The sequence below is a fragment of the Sciurus vulgaris genome (genome assembly GCF_902686455.1).
Source record: "Sciurus vulgaris genome assembly, chromosome: 10".
NCBI classification, from domain to species: Eukaryota; Metazoa; Chordata; class Mammalia; order Rodentia; family Sciuridae; genus Sciurus; species Sciurus vulgaris.
The window spans coordinates 115,338,902-115,359,373 of record NC_136470.1 but is presented as its reverse complement, the minus strand read 5'-3'; the positions used below and the strand labels follow the sequence as shown (position 1 = coordinate 115,359,373).

The following is a 20,472-nucleotide window of genomic DNA, read 5'->3' as shown; positions in this document are numbered from 1 at the left end:
GACAAAACACTTGGCATGCGTCATAGTCTCACAATCACAATCACTTTAGAAATAATTAGCAATGGGTTGAGGATATAGCTCAGTGATAGAGTACTTGCCTAGCATATAGGAAGTTCTGGGCTCCATTCTCATTCCCTAACAACCCATAAAATGAAAAAGAAATGACTAGAAACTTTTTAAATAACTTCTATTTCTAAAAATGCAGAGTTATTTCTCCACAAAGAAAACATTTCCCTTTATAGTAGGCCAAAATGTTATATTATACATTTATCATTAAAATATTGACAATTTCAATGTTCAAATTTCAGAACTTACCGAAAAGGTCCTGTTCTGTTAGCAGATCGAGAATCCCCCCACATCTCTTTCTATCTCAGGAGGGGCTCAGTAAGTAGATCCTTTTTTCTAACAAACTCTACTTAGAGTAGTACCTGTATAAAATAAACCACAAAAATAGTAAGTACTTGAGAACATAAAGCAAACCAGTCAATCTCTGTGTGGTATACGGGGGACTACACATTAGTGGGGATATTTTTGAGGTCACTCCTGATTATTTATGTATCAATTTATAATGACAAAAAATACATTTTCAATGAAAAGTATGTATTTTAGTCATTTTGAACTTTTTTAATATACTCAAAGCATATTACTACTAAGAATTTCATATTTATTAAATTAAATAAGCACTTATTAATTTTTCTAGCCCCATATACCCTTCATTTTTGGAAGTAGTATCTTAGCATTAAGCCTCATTCTCAGTCCATATAGCTAATCCTACACCACTCAACCTAACTAATCAGAATCGTTTATTACCTTCACCAAAGTGATTGCTTTAAAGACATGTATATAACCCAAATTCAGGAGTTATCTCCAGGACTTTTTCTTTAGCAATTGAAAACTCTTCATGTATTTGGCAAAGGTTTCCTAAAATGAAACTAGCAGCAAAATGAACAAAACAAAAAAGTAGACAAAGTGGACTTCAAAATTACAGAACTTTTGCAAATTCAAAGACATTTGATACAAAAAAATGATAGCAAGACAGTGGGAAAAAAAAAAAAAAAAAACCCACAAATTAACAAAATACCTAAGTTCCAATGCTCATTCCTCCACAGAAACATCGAAAAACATCTAATACTTTGAGTTTAGAAAACAAAGGCTTAGAGTAACTAAGTAAATGACCACCTTCAGCTGAGCAAGGTGGTGCGCACCTATAAATCCCAACTACTCGGGTGGCTGAGGCAGGAGGGCCCAAGTTTAAAGCCAGTGTCAGCAACTTAGAACCTGTTTCAAAAAAAAAAAAAAAAAGAACTAGGGGTGTGGTGGATCCCAGGACTACAAACAAATGACAACAAAAAAAGTCATCTTCAAAACAGAAATTTTTGTGGCATTTTTTACTTGTCCTTTCCCCACCTCCTCACCAGCAAGGCATTGACTGTGGTCTTGAAGCAGTGGTAGCCCAGTTCCTAGCTCCCTTTCTTAAAGAGCAAAGCAAACTTTATTCACAAAATTATCATGTATACTTATTCTATTTTGGGGTACAGGGAGTATCTACTGATGCAAAATGCTTTTCTCTATTTCACCTAACTCAGGAAAAAGTTCAGGCACTGCTAATGAAGCTGTAAAGCAGGCTACAGACTCATATCTGGGGCAAGAGAACATTGGTAAAGGCACAGTGGAAAAGCTGTGATAAAATTCTTCGGAAATTAGGACATTCAAAAGCAGCATGTAGATGGGAAAATTTAGAAAGTCACACAAAACCCAAGCAAGATGAGAACACCACTAACACTTAATTTCAGGCTGATCCCCGGGCTCAGAGAAAACATAACTAAGCGCTGAAAAAATCTTCTAGCAAAAAGCTAATCTGCAGACGGGGAGAGGTGGTTGTTTTATTTTTGTGCAGTTTTGGGGATTTGGTTTGGTTTTGTGTTTTTTGGTTTTTTTTTCTTTTTGTGGTACTGTGGATTGAACATAGAACCTCACACATGCAAAGCAAGTATTCTACCAATGAGTTATATCTCCAGCCATTTTTATTTTGTTTTATCTTATTCTGAGAGAGGGTTTTATTAAATTGCCCAATCTGGCCTCAAACTTTCCATCTTCCAAGAAACTAGGCATGTAGCTCAGTGGTAGAGTGCTTGCCTAGCATGCATGAGGTCCTGAGTTCAACCCCCAGCAACACACACACACACACACACACACACACACACACACACAAAGGAAATTTTGATCCAATCCTCCTGCCTCAGTCTCCAAAGTTACTGGGATTATAGATATGTGACACTGTGCCTTGCTAAAATAGGAAAATTTAAATTACTAAGTCAGAGAAGCAGAAAGAATAAACAAAAGTGAATAAAGGCCAGGCATGGTGGTACATGACTATAATCCCAGTGGCTGGGGAGGCTGAGGCAGGAGGATTACAAGTTCAAAGCCAGCCTAAGCAACTCAGCAAAACCTTTAAGCAATTCAGTGAGACCTTGTCTCAAAATAAAAAATTACAAGGGCTGGAGATGTGGCTCAGTGGTTTAGTGCCCCTGGGTTCAATCCCAGTTGTCAATATAAATAAATAAATAAATAAATAAACAAACAAACAAACAAAGTGAAAAAAGCCTAAGACATGCTGGGGAACACCAACAAATGGACCCACATATACATTATGGAAATTCCAAGGAGAAAAAAGGAGGCAGAAAGATTATGTGAAGACATAATGGTGGTTCATCTCTTTTCTAGCCACTGCTAAAGTGGCAGCAGCCAAATGAAGTTCAATCCTTCTGTGATTTCTGAGCAAAGAAAGAAGAATAAAAGGCATTTCAAAGCACCTTCCCACAGGCACAGGAAGATTATGTCTTCTCTCTGCAAAGAGCTGCAATAGAAGTACAATGTTTGATCCATGCCTATATGAAAAGATCAAAAGTTCAGGTTGTGGAAGGGCATTATATGAGTCAGTAAACTGGCAAAGCAGTCTAGGTTTACAGGAAGAAATATAACATCTACACTGAACTGGTAAGAAGGGAAAAGGCTAAAAACAGAACTATCTGTGTGGGCATTCACCCTAGCAACATGGTTATCACTAGGAGAGCTATCACTCAGTTAAAGTTATCACTAGATAAAGTTTCCTTGAAAGGAAAGCCAAATTTTGCCAAGTAGGAATAGGACAGATATAAGGGAAAAACAACTGAGAAGATGTAGAAATAAAGCAATCTCATATAGAACTTTCACTAAAAATTGATTAAATGAAAAATAAAAAGCAAAAAACTCTCCAAAGCTGATGAAAGAAATGAACTTGAAAATCCAATAAATTCACAAAGTATAAGACAAACTCATACCAAGACACACAATCAAACTGCAACAAGACAAAGAAAGACTAGGGCTACAGCTGGAGCAGTAGCACACACCTGTGATCCCAACACATCAAGAGGTTGAGGCAGGAGGATCCCACGTTCAAAGTTAGCCTCAGTAACTTAGCAAGGCCCTAAGCAATTTAGTGAGACCCTGTCTCAAAATAAAAAAGGACTAGGAATTTAAAAAAAAAAAAAAAAAAAAAAAAAAAAAAAAAAAGGACTAGGAACATTGCTCAGTGATAAAAGGTCCCTGGGTTAAAACCAAAAAAAGAAAAAGAATCCTAGGGTGCATATGTGGCTCAGTGGTACCGCATGCACAAAGCCCTCAGGAGGGAGGGAGGAATGAATGGATATAAAGAATGACAGAAAGGGGCTGGGCAGAAAGCAGTTGGTAGACTGCTTGCCTCGCAAGCACAAGGCCCTGGGTTCGATCCCCAGCACCGCAAAAAAAAAAAAAAAGAATGACAGAAAGAAAGGGAAGAATGAATCCTAGGCAGGCAAGAGAGTATACATCTAAAATCCTACCTACTCCGAAGAATTCCATATTCAAGGCCAGCCTGAGAAACTTAGACCACTCTAAAAATAAAAAGAACTGGGGATGTAGCTCAATGGTAGAGTACTTGCTTAGCATTTGAAAGGTGCTGGGCTCAATCCCCAATACCACAAGAAAAAAGAAAGAAATCAATCGATCGATCTTGAAAGCAGCAAAAAAGAAATCATCCCTCACATACAAGAGATCCTCAATAAGATTATCAGTCAATTTCTCATCAGAAATCTTGGAGCTGCCAAAAGGCAGTGGAATGATAACCTAAATACAGGAAGGAATATATCCAACAAAATTGTCCATCAAAAAAGTCACAAAAAAATGTTAAACAGTCCCAGACAAACAATAGTTGAAGCTATTTTTAATGGATTTCCTTTAGAATAAAAAAAAGGGGGCAGGGTCTAAATAGTAACTCAAAGCCATATGAATAAAAAAGATCCCTGGTAAAGGCAAATACAGAAGCAATTATAAAAGCTAGTATCATAGTAACTTTGATTTACAGCTTCATTTTTTATTTTTTACATTTTTTTTTTTTTTTTTTTTTTTGGGTGCTGGGGATCGAACTCAGGGCCTTGTGCTTACAAGGCAAGCACTCTACCGACTGAGCTATCTCCCCAGCCCCTATTTTCTACATGATTTGAAAGAAATGCATAGCGGGAAGTGATGACACATGCCTATAATCCAAGCAACTCCAAAGGTTGAGAAAGGAGGATCACAGAAGTTCAGTGCCAGTCTCAGAAATTTAGCAAGACTCTCAGCAACTTCATGAGACCCTGTCTCAAAATAAAAAGTTTGGGGAAGCCAGGCAAGGTGGTGCATACCTGCAATCCCAGCAGCCCAAGACGATGAAGCAGGAGCATTCCAAGTTCAAAGCAAGTGAGGCTGGCTTTGAAGTAACTTAGCAAGACCCTGCCTCAAAAAATAAAAGGAACTTGCATGTAGCTCAATGACTGAGCAACCCTGGGTTCAATCCCTGGTACCCACCCCCCCAAAAAAAAGGGCTGGGATGTAGCTCAGTAATAGTCAGTACCCACCCCCCACCACCCATACAAATGCATAAAAATTATGACTGCAGATTATTAGTGGCACAATTTATGAAGATATAACCTAAAACATCAATAATAGGGAAGAGGAAGGAGTTGTGTTGCAGCAGAGTTCTCATATGCTACTGAATGTTTATATAAACTCAAAACACATTATAATTATAGAATGTTATATATGATTTCCAAGGTAACAAAATTATCTTTAGAATATATACATTATCTTTAGAATATACACATTAAAACCACAGTAATCCAGTAATCCCAGCTTCCTGGGAAGCTGAGGCAGAAGAATTGCAAGTTTGAGGTAAGCCTTGGCAATTTAGCAACTCCTTGTCTCGAAATAACAATTCAAAAGTAGGGCACCTTGCTGGGCACAATGGTGGACACTTGTAATCCCAACAGTTTAGGAGACTGAGTTAGGAGGATTGCAAGTTCAAGTCAACCTCAACAACTTAGTGAGGTCCTAAGCAACTCAGTGAGACCCTGTCTCTAAATTAAATATTAAAAAGGGCTAGGGATATGGCTCAGTGGTAAACCAGAGCCCCTGGGTTCAATCTCTGGTACAAAAAAAAAGTAGGACACCCCTGATTTCAATCTCCAGCACCACAAAATCAAAAGGAAATCAAAATATGGTGAAGAAAAAGAAGCAAATGACGGAGCAAAGGAGTAATATAGTGATGAGAGTGACAAGTACGATTAGACTCTGAGAGATTTTTTCCTTCTCTGTCAGCCTCTTAACCATTTTGTGTTCAGGGTTAAAAATATGCTCTTTCTATTTGGAAGTATATTGTTTTTTTCCTCCAAGAGGGGGTTTAATTAATTAGTTTGTGGGTTTCACAGATTGTCTAACATAGTCAAAGTTCCTGGCTTGGGATCCCAGTGAAGCATTATTTCTGGTTTTGGGTAAATGCTATGCTGCAGAGTAAACTCTCTGAGCCATGATTCTGGACTTCGTGAACTAAGTTTTGAAACTGTGATTTCTTCTAGAATTTAGGGTTATATCACTTTAACAAATATATTCTAAGTTTAGCCTTAAAAGCAAATAAACAAAGTAAATATAAAAGAAGCAACAGAAGAAATAAAGGAAAAAAATCTTTGAGGCATGTAGAAAACAAATAGTAAAATAGCAAAAGTCCCTTGAAGATTTAATAAAAATAATTGTTGTTGTTAATTATTTAGTTTGTACTGGGATTGAACCCAGGGGTGCTTTACACTGAGCTATATTCAGTCCTTTTTGTCTCAGCCTCTGGAGCCAATGGGATTACACGCCAGCACCATCGTGCCCAACTTCTTTTTTTTTTTTTGGTACCAGGGACTGAACTCACGGGCACTCAACCACTGAACCACATCCCCAGCCCTATTTTGTATTATATTTAGAGACAGAGTCTCACTGAGTTGCTTAGCACCTTGCTTTTGCTGAGGCTGGCTTTGAATTCGAGATCCTCCTGCCTCAGGTTCCTGAGTCGCTAGTATTACAGGTATGTGCCACCACACCTGGCACGCCCAGCTTCTTGGTGATTTTTTTTATTTTTATGGTGCTGGGGATTGAACCCGGGCCTTGTGCTTGTGAGGCAAGCACTCTACAAACTGAGCTATATCCCCAGCTCTCTTGGTGATTATTCTTTCCCCCTTGGTGATTTTAAATGTAAACAGTTGAAACTGTCTTATTAAGATAGATCAGGCTGGGCAAGGTGGCACACGCCTGTAATCCCAGTGTTCCGGAGGCTGAGGTAGAAGGATCACAAGTTCAAGACCCACCTCAGCAACTTAGTGAGACCCTAAGCAACTCAATGAGACCCTGTCTCTAAATAAAATACAAAAAAGAGCTGGGGAGGTAGCTCAGTGGTTCAGCACCCTTGGGGTTCAATCCCCAGTACAAAAAAAAAAAAGAGAGAGAGAGATTGTTGACAAAATAGAGTAACAAAAACATGATCCAAGGCCATATATGGGGGGTTCACCTGTAATCCTAGTTACTTGGGAGGATGAGGCAAGAGGACTACACATTTGAGATCAGCTTCACTAATTCAGCAAGATCCTGTCTCACAATAAAAATAAAAGGGACTGGGAATGTAGCTCAGTGGGGACCTAGCATGCATGAGGTCCTAGATACAGAAGGGAAAAAAGGAGAGAAAACACCCAACTTTATACTGTTTAGAAAAGACTCACTTTAGTTCTAAAGATGCAAATAAGTTGAAAAGGGATGGAACAAGATAAATATTCCATGCAAACAGTAGCCAAAAGAAAGAAGAAAGTTAAGATGGCCAGGGAGTCAGGGTTGTGGCTCAGTTGGTAGAGTGCTTGCCTAGTATGTGTGAGGAGGCACTGGATTCATTTCTAAGCACTGCATATAAATAAAGGTCCACCAACAACTAAAAAAAAATTAAAAAATAAAAAAAGAAGAAAGTTAAGGTGGCCAGGCATGGGGCACATGCCTATAATCCCAGCAGCTCAGAAGGCTGAGGCAGGATTGCAAGTTCAAAGCACCCTCAGCAAAAGCTAGGCACTAAGCTACTCAGTAAGACTCTGTCTCTAAATAAAATACAAAATAGGGCTGGGGATGTGGTTCAGTGGTTGAATGCCCCTGAGTTCAATCTCTGGTACCCCCTCCTCCCAAAAAAAGAAAGTTAAGGTGACTATTATATTAGCCAAAATAGGATTTCTTCTTTTTCTTTTGCAGTGCAGGGTATCAAACCCAAGGCCTTACACAAGGCCTTCTGCTAGGGAAGGGATCTACCAATAAGCTACATCCCCAGCACCAAAACAGACGTTAAATCCAAAAGAGTAGGGCTGGAGACATAGTTCAGTGATACAGTCCTTGCCTAGTAGCCTGAGTCCATAGGTTCAAACCCCAGTACCACAAAAATAAATAAGAGACATAATATATTAATTAAAAGGTTCTGGGAGACTGACAGTACACTTCAGTGGTAGAGTGTTTAGCAGGCATGAGGCCTTGAGGTCAATCCTCAGCAGCAACAAAATAAAAATAAAAGGTTTAATATAATTGATCCAAGTGGAGTGGTCTCAACCACCTACCTGCCTGTAGTCTCAGCAACTCAGAAGGCTGAGGCAATGATGTTAGGGATGTGCCTCAGTACTAGAGTACTGACCCACTAACATGTGCAAAGTCCTGGGTTTGATCCTCAGTACTAAGAAAAATAGAAAAAGGTTCAATGCAGCAAGAAGATGGAGCAATAAAAAAATATAATATACCTAATAACGGAACCTCAAATTATATGAAGCAAAAATTGAAAAAAATCAAAAGATGAAATATTTCTATAATAATAGCTGAAAACTTCAAAAACGCCACAATAGGACTGGGGATTTAGTTCAATGGAAGAACACTTGCCTAGCCCTGGGTTCAATTACGAGCACCACAAAAAAAAAAAAAAAAAAAAAAAGGATGAAGAGACTGAACAGACAGAATATAAGAGAAGAGAGAAGTGAACTGGAACAACACAATTAATCAATTAGACCTAAGAGACATATATGAAACACTTCACCAAATAGCAGAATCACATTCTTTTCAAGTTCACACGGGACATTTTCCAGGATGAACCACATGTTGGGCCATAAAAAAGATCTTAACGAATATAAAAAGATACATACAATATAAGGTATATTCTCCAACCCAAATGGCATTAAGTTAGAAATTAACTAAATAACATAAGATGACCTGGAAAATTCAAACAAAATTGAATGTATATGACCTGACTTCCCAGTTCCTCTTCTAGAATTCATTCTCTAGACTTTATGGTGTAAGGTGACAAGTTTACAAAGGTAGATAGTATAGCATTTGTAACAACTAGAGATCATAAAACCTAAATGTACATCAATAGAGGATATTTGTAAAATTGGGATACTATGCAACTCTCTGAAAATGATGAGGCAGCTATGTTAACTGATACGGGATAAGGATGTATAAGTTTAAAAAACATACAGGTGGGGCTGGGGAGATAGCTCAGTTGGTAGAGTGCCTGCCCTGCACAAAGCGGTGGGTGGGTTTGATCCCCAGCACCACAAAAAAAAAAAAAAAAATACAGGTGGGTTGGGGTTGTGGCTCAGTGGTAGAGCGCTTGCCTAGCATGTGTGAGGTCCTGGGTTGGATCCTCAGCATATAAAAAAATAAATAAATAATATAAAGGCATTGTATCCATCTACAAAAAAAAAAAAAAAAATACTATTAAGAAAAATAATACAGGTCTGAGAATGTACCTAACTCAGTGGTGAGACCAAGCCCCATCTTTAAAAAAAAAAAAATTTTTTAAGTGAAAAAGCAATCTGCAGAATGGGAGAAAACTTGTAAAAATTACATATTTGTTAAGAGATTTGTATGTAGACTATAGAAATAATTATTATAACTCAATAACAAAAGACAACCCAGCAAGAAGCAATGGCACAAGCCTGTAATCCCAGTGACTCAGGAGGCTGAGGCAGAGGGATCACAAATTCTAGGCCAGCCTTGGCAACTTATGCAGGCCCTAAAAAACTTAGTGAGAACATGTCTCAAAATAATATACCAAAATGTATGGGAATGTGGGATGTGGCTCAGTGGTAAGACACCACTGGATTCCATCCCCAGTACCAAAAACAACAAAAGTGTTGAAGATAATCAGACCTCAGAAAAAAGTGTTGGCTAATACAGCAGGACAGAGCTCAATAATGTCAGAAATCTACTAAGGAGTGATAACAAATCACCTACTATTATCAACTAGTTTGAAAATAAACAACACTGGCTGGGCTGGATGGCACATGCATGAAATCCCAGCAGCTCTGGAAGCTGGGGCAAGAGGATCAGGAGTTCAAAGACAACCTCAGCAACTCAGCAAGGCCTTAAGCAACTCAGCCAGACCTTGTCTCTAATAAGAAATACATATAAAAAAGGGCTGGGAAATTCCTAGTTAAAGGGGCTCTAGTACCATGTTGTTGGAAACATATCCAAGCAACTTCTACAAATAAAATGCATCAGAATCTCTAGTCCTAGAACCTGAAAGCAAAGAAACCAGTCTTTGTTTATCTCAGCTCTGAACAGAAACCAGTTGATTTTTTTCTTGCTCTCAAATATAACTGGTCTGACCAACCTAACTGTAGATATATTACACAGCTATACCTTGTGGGCCTTATTTGTACTCAATCTCTATATGTTTACTGTTTAATTATATATAATTTGCAAGGTAAAACTATGAAATTTTGGTAATCAGTAGGGGCAGGATTTGAGAAACATGATTTTAATAGGGCAGAATAAGGGCTGAGGTTGTGGCTCAGTGGTAGAGCACTTGCCAAATACATGTGAGGCACTGGGTTCAATCTTCAGCACCACATAAAAGTAAATAAATAAAACAAAGGTATGTGTCCATTTACAACTAAAAAATGTAAAAAAAAAAAAAAGGGAAGAATAAATGTGAAGAAAATGTGCTTTTAGCAACTCAGTCTTAATCATACTTTGTTATAGAATTAAATTTTCAATCATCAAAAAAAAAAAGGGGTATAGTGGGACTGAAGATGTGGCTCGGTGGTTAAGCACCCCAGGTTCAATCCCCAGTACCAAAAAAAAAAAAAAAAAAAACTAAAATATCAATCTCAGAATATGGCAGACTATGGCTGTCATCTAACACACAAATGGAAGCCTGCTACCTCACTACCCAAATCTTAACCTCAACAAATGCTACAATTGCAAGGAACAGAAAGGCTCATGTGGCAAGTTCTGAAGGCTAGGATGCAGACCCTGGTGAAGTCACTGCATGTGCAGATCTTGGTGACAAATAAATATTCAAATAAGAGCTTTGAAGATTTAAGTGAAAAATGGTTCCACATTGAATATGGGTCAGCTGGTCCTGAGAGGTGACAAACATCATAAGCTACAGGCTATAATCCCAGTGATACTTCCATTGCTTTAAGTTTCAATTCAACAACCACATTACCCCAGAACCTATAAACTTGGGTTTCCTGATAGCTGACCAGCACATTGTAAGAATAAAGCATTCCCATTGTAGGTCAGCAGTCTTTATGACTGGAATTATGATGGTAGCTGATTGTTTTTTGAGTCTCTACTATTTCTCATTCTTTTTGTTTTTTTCCTCATCCGCCTTTGGTACAAGGGATTGAACCCAGGTGCACTTTTCCACTGAAATACATCCCTAGCCCTTTGTTATCTTTTATTTTTGAGATGGGGTCTTGATAAATTGCCAGGTTAGCTCAAATTTGCAATCCTCCTGCCTCAGCCTTCAGGGTAGTTGAGATTACAGGTACACATCACTGTGCCTGGTTCATTCATTGTTTTCTTAATTGTTTTATTATGGTAAAAATACATATAACATAATATTTACCATTTTAACTTTTTTTCTCCTTGCCGTGGTGGGAATCAAACCCAGCTATATCCCCAACCCTTAACTTATGTTACTGAATGTTACAACCCTTAATGTTATTGAATATACAATTCAGTGGTATTAAATACATTCATGAACTGGGGTATATCTCAAGGGTAGAGCACTTGCCTAGCATGTGTGAGGCACTAGGTTCAATTCTCAGCACCACATATAAATAAATAAAAATAAACGTCTATCAGCAACTAAAAAAATTATTTAAAAAAAGATTTTCTTTAAAAAAATACATTCATAATGTTGTATAACCATTATCACCATCCACTTCCATAACTTTTTAAAAAATTTTTTTAATTTTTTTTTTTTCAGTTGTAGATGTACACAATACCTTTGCTTTATTTTTATATTTTTATGTGGTGCTGAGGATCAAGCCCAATGCCTCACATGGCCAGGCAAGAACAACTGCAGACCCTCCATAACTTTTTTCATTGTGTAAAACTGAAATATGAGCTGGGTACATGCCTATAACCCCAGGAATTTGGGAGACTGAGGCAGAAGGATCACAATTTAGCAAGACCCTGTCTCAAAACAAAAGGACTTGGAATGTAACTCAGTGTAAAGCACCCATGAATTCAATCACCAGTACTGAAAAAAGTTTTCTAATTAAAAATGTACCACACCCAGGCAGTGTATACCTGAAATTCCAGCTACTTAGGAAGCTGAGGCAAGAGGATTGCAAGTTTATGGCCAGAATTGGCAATTTAGCAAGACCCTGTCTAAAAAATAAAAAGGGCTGGGGATATAGTTCAGTGGTAGAGTGCCCCTGGGTTGAATCCCCAATATCACAAAAATAAAAAATTAAAAAACAAATTAAAAAAAAAGCTCAGTGGTAGCCAGGCCTGGTGGTGCACACCTATCATCCCAGGGGCTCAGGGGGCTGAGGTAGGAGGCTCACAAGCTCAACACCAGCATCAGCAACTTAGTAAGACCCTATCTCAAAATAAAAAAACAACCATTATATGAATGGTATGTATCTACATTGTATATAACCATAGAAATGAAAAGTTATACCCCATTTGTGTACAATGAATCTAAATGCAGTCTGTAAAAATAAAAATTTTAATTAAAAAAAAAGGGGGACTGGGGATGTAGCTCAGTAGTAAAGTGCCTCTGGGTTAAATCTCTAGAATACTCCCCCCGCCCCTGAAAAAAACAAAATTAAAAAAAAAAAAAACGTAAGTTCAGTGGTAGAGTGCTTACCCAGCTTTCAGGAGCCCCTGGGTTAGATCCCCAATAGAGAGTAGGGAAGGTCAAAGGATATAAACAGACATTTCTCCAAAGAAGAAACAGCCAATAAGCACATTAAAAAGATACTCAAAATCACCAGTCATTAGAAAAATGCAAATTAAAACCACAATGAAAGGCCAACTCACACCTACTATATTAAAAAAGACACACACACACACACACAAACAGCCAGAAAATAAGTGCTGGCAAAGAACATGAAGAAAGTGGAACCTATGTTAGTCTACTAGTACTGCCATAATGAAATACCACTGATTGAATGGTTTAAACAAAAATTTATTTATTTATTTATTTTTTTAGTTGTTGATGGACCCTCATTTTATTCATTTATTTATATGCGGTACTAAGAATTGAACCCAGTGCCTCACACATGCTAGGCAAGTGATCTACCACTGAGCCACAACCGCAGCCGGCAAATTTTTTGCAGTTCTGGAGGCTGGAAGTCCAAAATTATCGTATCCACAAGGTTGGTTTCTGGTGAGGCCTCTCTACTTAGATTGCAGACTTTCTTGCAGTGTCTTCACATGGCCTTTTTGGTCTGTGTGTACACTCCTGGTGTCTAGTTCTCTTATTATAAGGATGCCATTCCTATTATATTAAAGCCTCACTCACCTTTATGACCTCTTTTAGCCTTATTTCCTTAAATGTCTTTTCTTCAAGTATTTTCACATTGGGATTTAATCCCCAGTATTGTTTAAAAAATAATAATAATAACAAACACACACACAAATTAACATTTAATACAGTGATTCTATTTCTGGGTCTTTACCCAAAGAAATGAAAGCAGGGAACTGAACAAATATTCACACAGAAATGTCCACAGCAGCATTATTCACAATAGCCAAAAGGTAGAAACAATTCAAATGTCCATCAGTGGATCATGGATTTTTAAAAAGTGGTGTATACATTATGGAATATTATTCAGCCTTAAAAAGAAATGAAATTCTGATATATGCTACTATATAAATGAACCCTGAAGACTTACACTAAGTAAAGTAAGACATATATAAAAGGCAAATATATGATTCCACTTATGAGCTACCTAGTCAAATTCAGAGACAGAAAGTAATTGAATGGTGGTTGTAAGGGAAGAGAGAATGAGGAATTAATGTTTAATGGATACAGTTATCAGTTTGGGAAGATTAAAAAAAAAGTTTTGAACTTAGATGGTGATGATAGTTATACAACTTAAAAGTAATTAAAATGGAACTAGAAGTTTAGCTCAGAGGTAGAGCAACTGCCTGCCATGTGATCTCCAGCACCAAAAGGTAGGGAGAGGTAGGAGAGATAATGGGGTTAAAAAAAAAAAAAAAACTAGGATTCAAAAAGATATTTGTATATCAATGTTCACAGCAGATTTAGTCACTAGTCAAAAGATAGAAATGACCCAACAGTATGCTACAGATGACTGAATAAACAAAATGTGGTCTATATGCTCAATAGAATATTACTCAGTCATAAAAAGGAATGAAGTTCTGATACATTCTACTGACATGGAGGAACTTTGAAACCATCACACCACATGAAATAAACCAGACACAAAAATGACAAGTATTGTATCACTACATCTACACTTGTACCTAGAACATGCAAATTCACAGAGAAACAAAAGTAGATTAGAGGTTACCAGGTGTTAAGAGAAATAGGGAGTTACTTGCTTCCTGGCTACAGGGTTTCTGTTTTCAGTGATGAAAAGTTTTGGAAATAGTATTGCTGGTTGCACTACACTGTGCATGTAACTAATGCCAACAAATTGTATACTTTGAAATGGTTAAAAAGGTAAATTGTGTTACTATATATATGTAGATAGATAGATAGATACCCACACATCAGTTTTAAAAAGTAATTTGGTACATCAAAAATTACTGAATTAAATACCTTAAATGGGTAAATTCTATGGCTTATGAGTTGAATTTAAAAAGTTAACATTTAACAAGTGCTTTCTGCGCACCAGGCACTGTCCTGTGGGCATTACATGTATTACATAACTCTCCCCCAAAAAACCTATCAAGTGACAATATTTATTAATCTTATTCCAGGTGAGGAAATGGAGGCTTAGAGAAGCTAAGCAATTTGCCCAATGCCAATGACTTAGTGAAGTGAAGAAGGCAGGGATTTAATCCCTATCTGATTATCTGAGACCCTACAGTTATACACTCTTGCTATGCAGAGGCACATGTGACAGATTTACAAAAGGCACTCAATAGGTGTCAGTTATCTGAATGAACAAGGTGAACAAAATGAATGTGTTGTGGGAGCCAAATAGAAAATTTGGTTTTAAACCAGGCATGGTGGCACACACCAATGTAATCCCAGTGGCTCGGGAGGCTGAAGTAGGAGGATCTCAAGTTCAAAGCCAGCCTCAGCAACTTAGCAAGACCAGAGGAAACTTAGTGAGACCCTGTCTCAAAATAAATAATAAAAAGGGCTGGGAATATGGCTCAATGGTTAAGTACCCCTGGGTTCAAGGCCTGTTACCAAAAAAACAATAAAAGAAAATTTACTTGGTCTATAGCTATAAGACTCCTTCAAAGAATAACATGTTCTTGTTGTTGTTGTTTTGTGTGTGTGTGTGTGTGTGTGTGTGTGTGTGTGTGTGTGGTGCTGGGGATTGAACCCAGGGCCATGTGCATGCGAGGCAAGCACTCTAACAACTGAGCTACATCCCCAGCCCAATAACATGGTTTTTAAAATTTCACAACTTTGCCAGGCATGGTGGTGCACACTTATAATCCCAGCTACTTGGGAGATTAAAGCAGGAAGATCACAAATTTGAGGACGGCCTTTCAACTTAACAAGACCCTGACTCAATTTTTTTTTTTTTCTTTTGGTGATTCTGTGGATTGAACCCAGGGCCTGGTGAATGCTAGGTAAGTATTTTACCAACTGAGCTATATTCCCAGCCCTCAAAATTTTAAATAAAATAAAATAAAAATAAAGGGGTTTTACCCTTTATTTACCACTGGCAAAGCATCTCTGGGGTTCAATCCATGTACAAAAAAAAAAAAAACGGGTATGGTGGTGCACACTGTAATCCTCACAACTCAGAAGGCTGAAACAAGAGGACCACAAGTTAAAGGATAGTCTCAGCAACTTATTAAAAATATTTTTAAAAAGACTTGATTCTCCAAAACAAAATATAAAATTTAAAAAAAAATTAAAAAAATAAAAAAATAAATAAAATAAAATAAAATAAAATTTTGCAACTTTCCAAAAATTTTAATCCCTATACGACTTTGAACCAGATTACATCAGTTGATGCAATTAAACATGTTGGCAAAAGAGTATAATTTTTCTCATATTTCTGTCTGAAGAGAATATTTAGTAACCTCTTGACAATTCTACCTGATCTGAGGGGCTAGGAGAATTTATGGTATTAAAGACAAGAAAAATAAGTCCGTGTCTTGTAACAAATCTATGAATGCTGGAGGATAACTCAGTACCAAAACACTTGGCTAGCATGCAAGAGGCCCTAGATTCAGTCCCTCCACCTTGAAAAAATTATAATGAAGGGTGCTACAACGGTCCAGAGCAATCCGATCCATGGTCCAATACCTAGATGCGTGCTACTTAAGGAGACAAGGCTTAGGTTCAATTTGTGTTTCACCAACACAACGGATCACTAGTTACTTTTCACACTGCCAGTCCTGTGGTCTCTCACCAAGTTCTTCACACCCCTCCCTACAATCCTCACAAGTTTGGTAACGGTGACATATTTAACTCATTCAAACTGATGGCATCCTCAACAGGAATTTGGAAACTAAACAAAGTTAGGGCATGCTCCACAGTTCAGAAAATGAACCAGGTCACCAGACCCATCAGTCTGCTCCTTCACTTAGATCCAGCTACTCTGAACTTCACAAGCAACCTAAATACAAACAATATAATTACCCTCACAGTTTATGCACCCTACAAAACAGGCCTTTTCTACTTGCAAAAAAAAAAAAAAAAATGCAATTCCCAAAGTTGAACCCATTAATAAAACATCAGTTCTAAAGTTTGGGGGAAAATACATATTTACAATGCCTAAAGGAATCTAAATCGTGACCACAAAAAAAAATCCCTCCCCTCCCACGTTCGTCCAACGGGCACAGAACCCACCAGGCCACTCCCCCGCCTCCAGGTTCCACTGCCGGGCAGGCCAGGCCGTGAACTCTCGCGCTCTACGGTCCCACGGAGCCCACTAGTGTCTGTCCGGGTCTGCGGGCGAATATATGAGTTGGGCACAAGAAGGGATCCTCTAACGATGCCTCAGAACTAGATCAGTAGCAAGAAGAAAAAAAAGGAAGAAAGAGCTCTCCTGCAGTTCCGCTGACTAGGAGTATGGAGCCACGCCACGCGCCGGCCCCCAGCTCCACAGCTGGCCGCTCCGCAGTTGGACCGGTAATTCTACCGCCGCGCCCGGCCCCGCCCAGGGCCCGCGACCGTTCTGGGGCGTTCCTGCCGCGGGCGGCGCCTCCCTCACCACACCGCCGCTTGACTCTCTTCTTACCGAGCGAGACAGCGGCCACCCCACGACTCCGAAACCGCGGCTTCCAGGCCGCTCAGGTCCACTATGTCCAGAGCGGCCCAGTCCTCTGCCTCTCTCCCCGCAAGCTCCGGCACACCTTCTCTCGCGCCCTGGGCCCTTACCGAAGGAGCTCAGCCTCCGCGGCCCGCTCCTCCTCCTCCTCCTCCTCCTTCTCGGCCGCAGCCACCGACCCAGCGCCGCGGACACCGGAACTTCCTCCCCGCCGGCAGCTTCTTCCACAAAGACGCCGCGCCGCGGTCTTCAGCGCTCTGCCAGCCGGGAGATTGAGTACAGCGGCCAGTCCCGCAGACTCCACTCCCGCGGTGCACCGCGCGCAGGGGGATTGCCTTCTGGGGCGGGGCATAAGTGCACGCTCCTTACCACTGTCCAATAGGAAGGCGCGCTTTCCCAGCTCCTTTCGGTGTGGCCTGCTGGGGGTTGTGTTTTGTTCTTTGCCCTACCTCATTTCGTTGTCTTGCGCTATCCTAAAAATTGGACAAGGTGTGCTGTTGATTGGTGACTTTGCCTTCCGTAGGTTTGTTCCTTGCGAGGTACGGCCCTGGCCTGCCTGGCTCGAGGCCGCCTTATTATCAGTTTGTGTGAAAAAAATGGAAATAGCATGTTAGGGCCTAAGCTGTTTGGGGAAGGGACTCCTGGTCAGGTGCCCAAACAGGGCCCTAACCCCGGGCTTTCCCAGCCCAGGAAACAGAGCCCTTCTCCCTGAGATCTGAAGATAGGTACGAAAGAAGCACTTGGATAGAGAAGGAGTACGTCACAGAACTCATCCTCCTTTCTTTCCGATGGATTTTAGGCATCCCAGCTCAAGAATACCAGGCAGACATGATCCATGTTAAAGGTTCACTAGCCCAACCCATAAAGAAAAATCCACCCAACTTCCACAGGGTCATGCTAGGTCTCAGGCTATAACTCTAGTCGGGAGTGATTTGTGCAAGGTCATAGAAGAGCTGGGAGGAAACTGCAAATCTGCAATCTAGCAGAAAACAAGACAACAAATATAGCTTTCAGTTTTGCAGCTCACCTCCAGAATTTTCGAGCTAATATTCCTTCAAGAACCAGGCCCAAATAACAGAATGAATCAAATGGTATGATTACACAAATGAGATGCCTCTACTTCATGTACAGAGAAACAAGATGTATCCCATTTGTTTACAATAAAAATAAATTAAAAAAAAAAAAAAAAAAAAAAAAAAAAAAAAAAAAAAAGAACCAGGCCAAGTTCCCAGATGGATTGTCTACATTATTGAAACGCTTACCGGTCCCAGCCACCTGGTGTCTTTGTCAGTATGTCTTCAGGGAAGGTACACTGATTTTGGAACCTAAATTCAACATTATATGATCAAAGAAATCAACTGCAAGAAATGCCCACAAAGCATTCTAAAATAAAGCAGGCTTCATTATAGAGAAAGGAGGTTGTTCGGTGGAGTAGTCTTTAAAGTTATCTTCCCCCAGGCAGTGGCATAGGCCTGTAATCCCATCTTCTCTAGAGGCTGAGGCAGGAGGAGCACAAGTTCAATGTCAGCCTGGACAATTTAACAAGACCATCTCAAAAAGTCAAAAGGGTTGGGGCTGGGGGCTGCAGTTGTAACTCAGTGGTAGAGCTTGCCTAAAGTGTGAGGCACTGGGTTCGATTCTCAGCAGTGCATATAAGTAAATAAAATAAAGTTCCACCAGCAACTAAAATATTTTTTAAAGGGGGGTGGCTGGGGATGTAGCTCAGTGGTAGAGCGCTCCTGGGTTTAATCCCCAGTTGCGGGGGGGTGAGGGGGAACAGAAGAGAAGAAATAATAAAGTTACATTCCACTTTTTAGGTATCTTGATGAGAAATCATTCCTTCAAGAACTGTATGAAGTGTCTTCTATATGAAAGTTACTATATCAGGTGCTGGTAATACAGGAATGAACAGTGCTAATAAACTACTGCCCTAGTGGAGATGGGTGTGGTGATAGTTATTGGAGACAAACTATAAACTAAAATAGCTACACTAATCAATCTCTCTGGGAGTAGTAAGATTTATGGAGAAAATTAAAGGAAAGGAAAGGAAACAGGGAGTTCTGGGGGAAGTTGTAACTTTAAAGTAGAATTTTCAGGTTTGGTCTCATTGAGATCTTGGAATGCAGAATCAAAGAAAACAAGATGTGCTAACCTTGAACTTCAGTTTTTAATTGCCAAGGAAACAAGTGAAATGTGGAGTTGGCAGTTGTATACATCAATCTAGAGGATAAAGGTCAGAGGCAGACAAGCAAGTCTGAGAGGTATCAGTCACTAGTGTTTAGAGCTATGGACCTGGATGAGATGATCAAGGAGTAACTAGAGACTGGAGAGCAAAGTTTAAGCCCTGAGGTACACCAATGCTGAGAGACTCCTGGCAAAAGGAAGAACAGCAATACAGAATAATAGGTACTTAGACTTTGCTTCTCAACTGGGTCATTATTTGTGGGCCTTTCCCTTGTCAGATAGTACTTTATCCTCTAAAGAGGTAAACCATTAATCAGTCATGGAGGTACATGCCTATAATCTCATCTGCTTGGGAGGCTGAGGCAGGAAATCACAAGTTTGAGGCTAGCCTAGGAAACTTAGTGAGACCTTCAAAATAAAATGAAAAAGTCAGGGGATATAACTCGGTGGTAGAGCACTTGCCTAGCATGTGCAAGACCCTGGGTTCAATCTCCAGCACAGCAGAAGTTCCCCTCCAGGGAAGAACTGCATTTTTTTTTTTTTTTTTTTTTTTTGCAGTGATTGGGATGTGTTTACTGGGGATTGAACTCAGGGGCACTTAACCACTGAGCCACATCCCAAGCCTCTTTTATTTTTTATTTTTTATTTTTTGCTAAGGCTGACTTTGAATTTGCTATCCTCCTCCCTCAGCCTCCTGAGCCTCTGGGATTTACAAGTGTATGCCTCCTCATCCAGGTTATTTTTTGTTTTGAAACAGGGTCTTACTAAATATCTGAGGGTCATGCTAAATTTCCCAGGCTGGCCTTGAACTTTCAGTTCTCCTGCCTTAGCTTCCCAAATCACTGGGCTTATAGCTATGCCCCACCACTCCAGGCAGGACTGCTATTCTTATTATAGTTCAGGATACTGCACATTAGTTATCATGTAACTGTATAAAAGGGAAACTCCTGAGGATAAGAGTCATTAATTAACCCATTTTGTCACATCATCCAAGATGTGGAACACCTACAAAAACTTAAATTGAACAACAAATAATATATGATAACTTTGAAATCATTATGTATGCAGAATTGAAAATTTGGGACTAGCCAGGCATGGTGGCATACATCTATAATCCCAACAACTCAAGAGGCAAGAGATTTGCAATTTTGGGGCCAGGCTCAGCAACTTAGCTAGACAAAAAGAAAAATGAAAAAGTCTGAGGACGTAGTTCAGTGATAAA

General features: G+C 39.4%; 1 protein-coding gene across 4 annotated transcripts in view; it reads right to left on the bottom strand.

The window, feature by feature from the left end:
• Positions 1 to 17,341, bottom strand: part of RBM6 (RNA binding motif protein 6) — a 99,219-nt gene extending 81,878 nt beyond the window's left edge. For 3 of the 4 annotated variants that reach the window (XM_079155465.1, XM_079155467.1, XM_079155468.1), the window contains exons 1-2: positions 17,037 to 17,170; positions 316 to 428 (exon numbers count right to left, since the gene is read on the bottom strand). In XM_079155465.1, the coding sequence (XP_079011591.1) occupies positions 316 to 359 (44 nt within the window). In that variant the 5' untranslated portion in view covers positions 360 to 428; positions 17,037 to 17,170. The other variant, XM_079155466.1, reaches the window with a different exon arrangement.
• Positions 17,342 to 20,472: the final 3,131 nt, after the last annotated feature.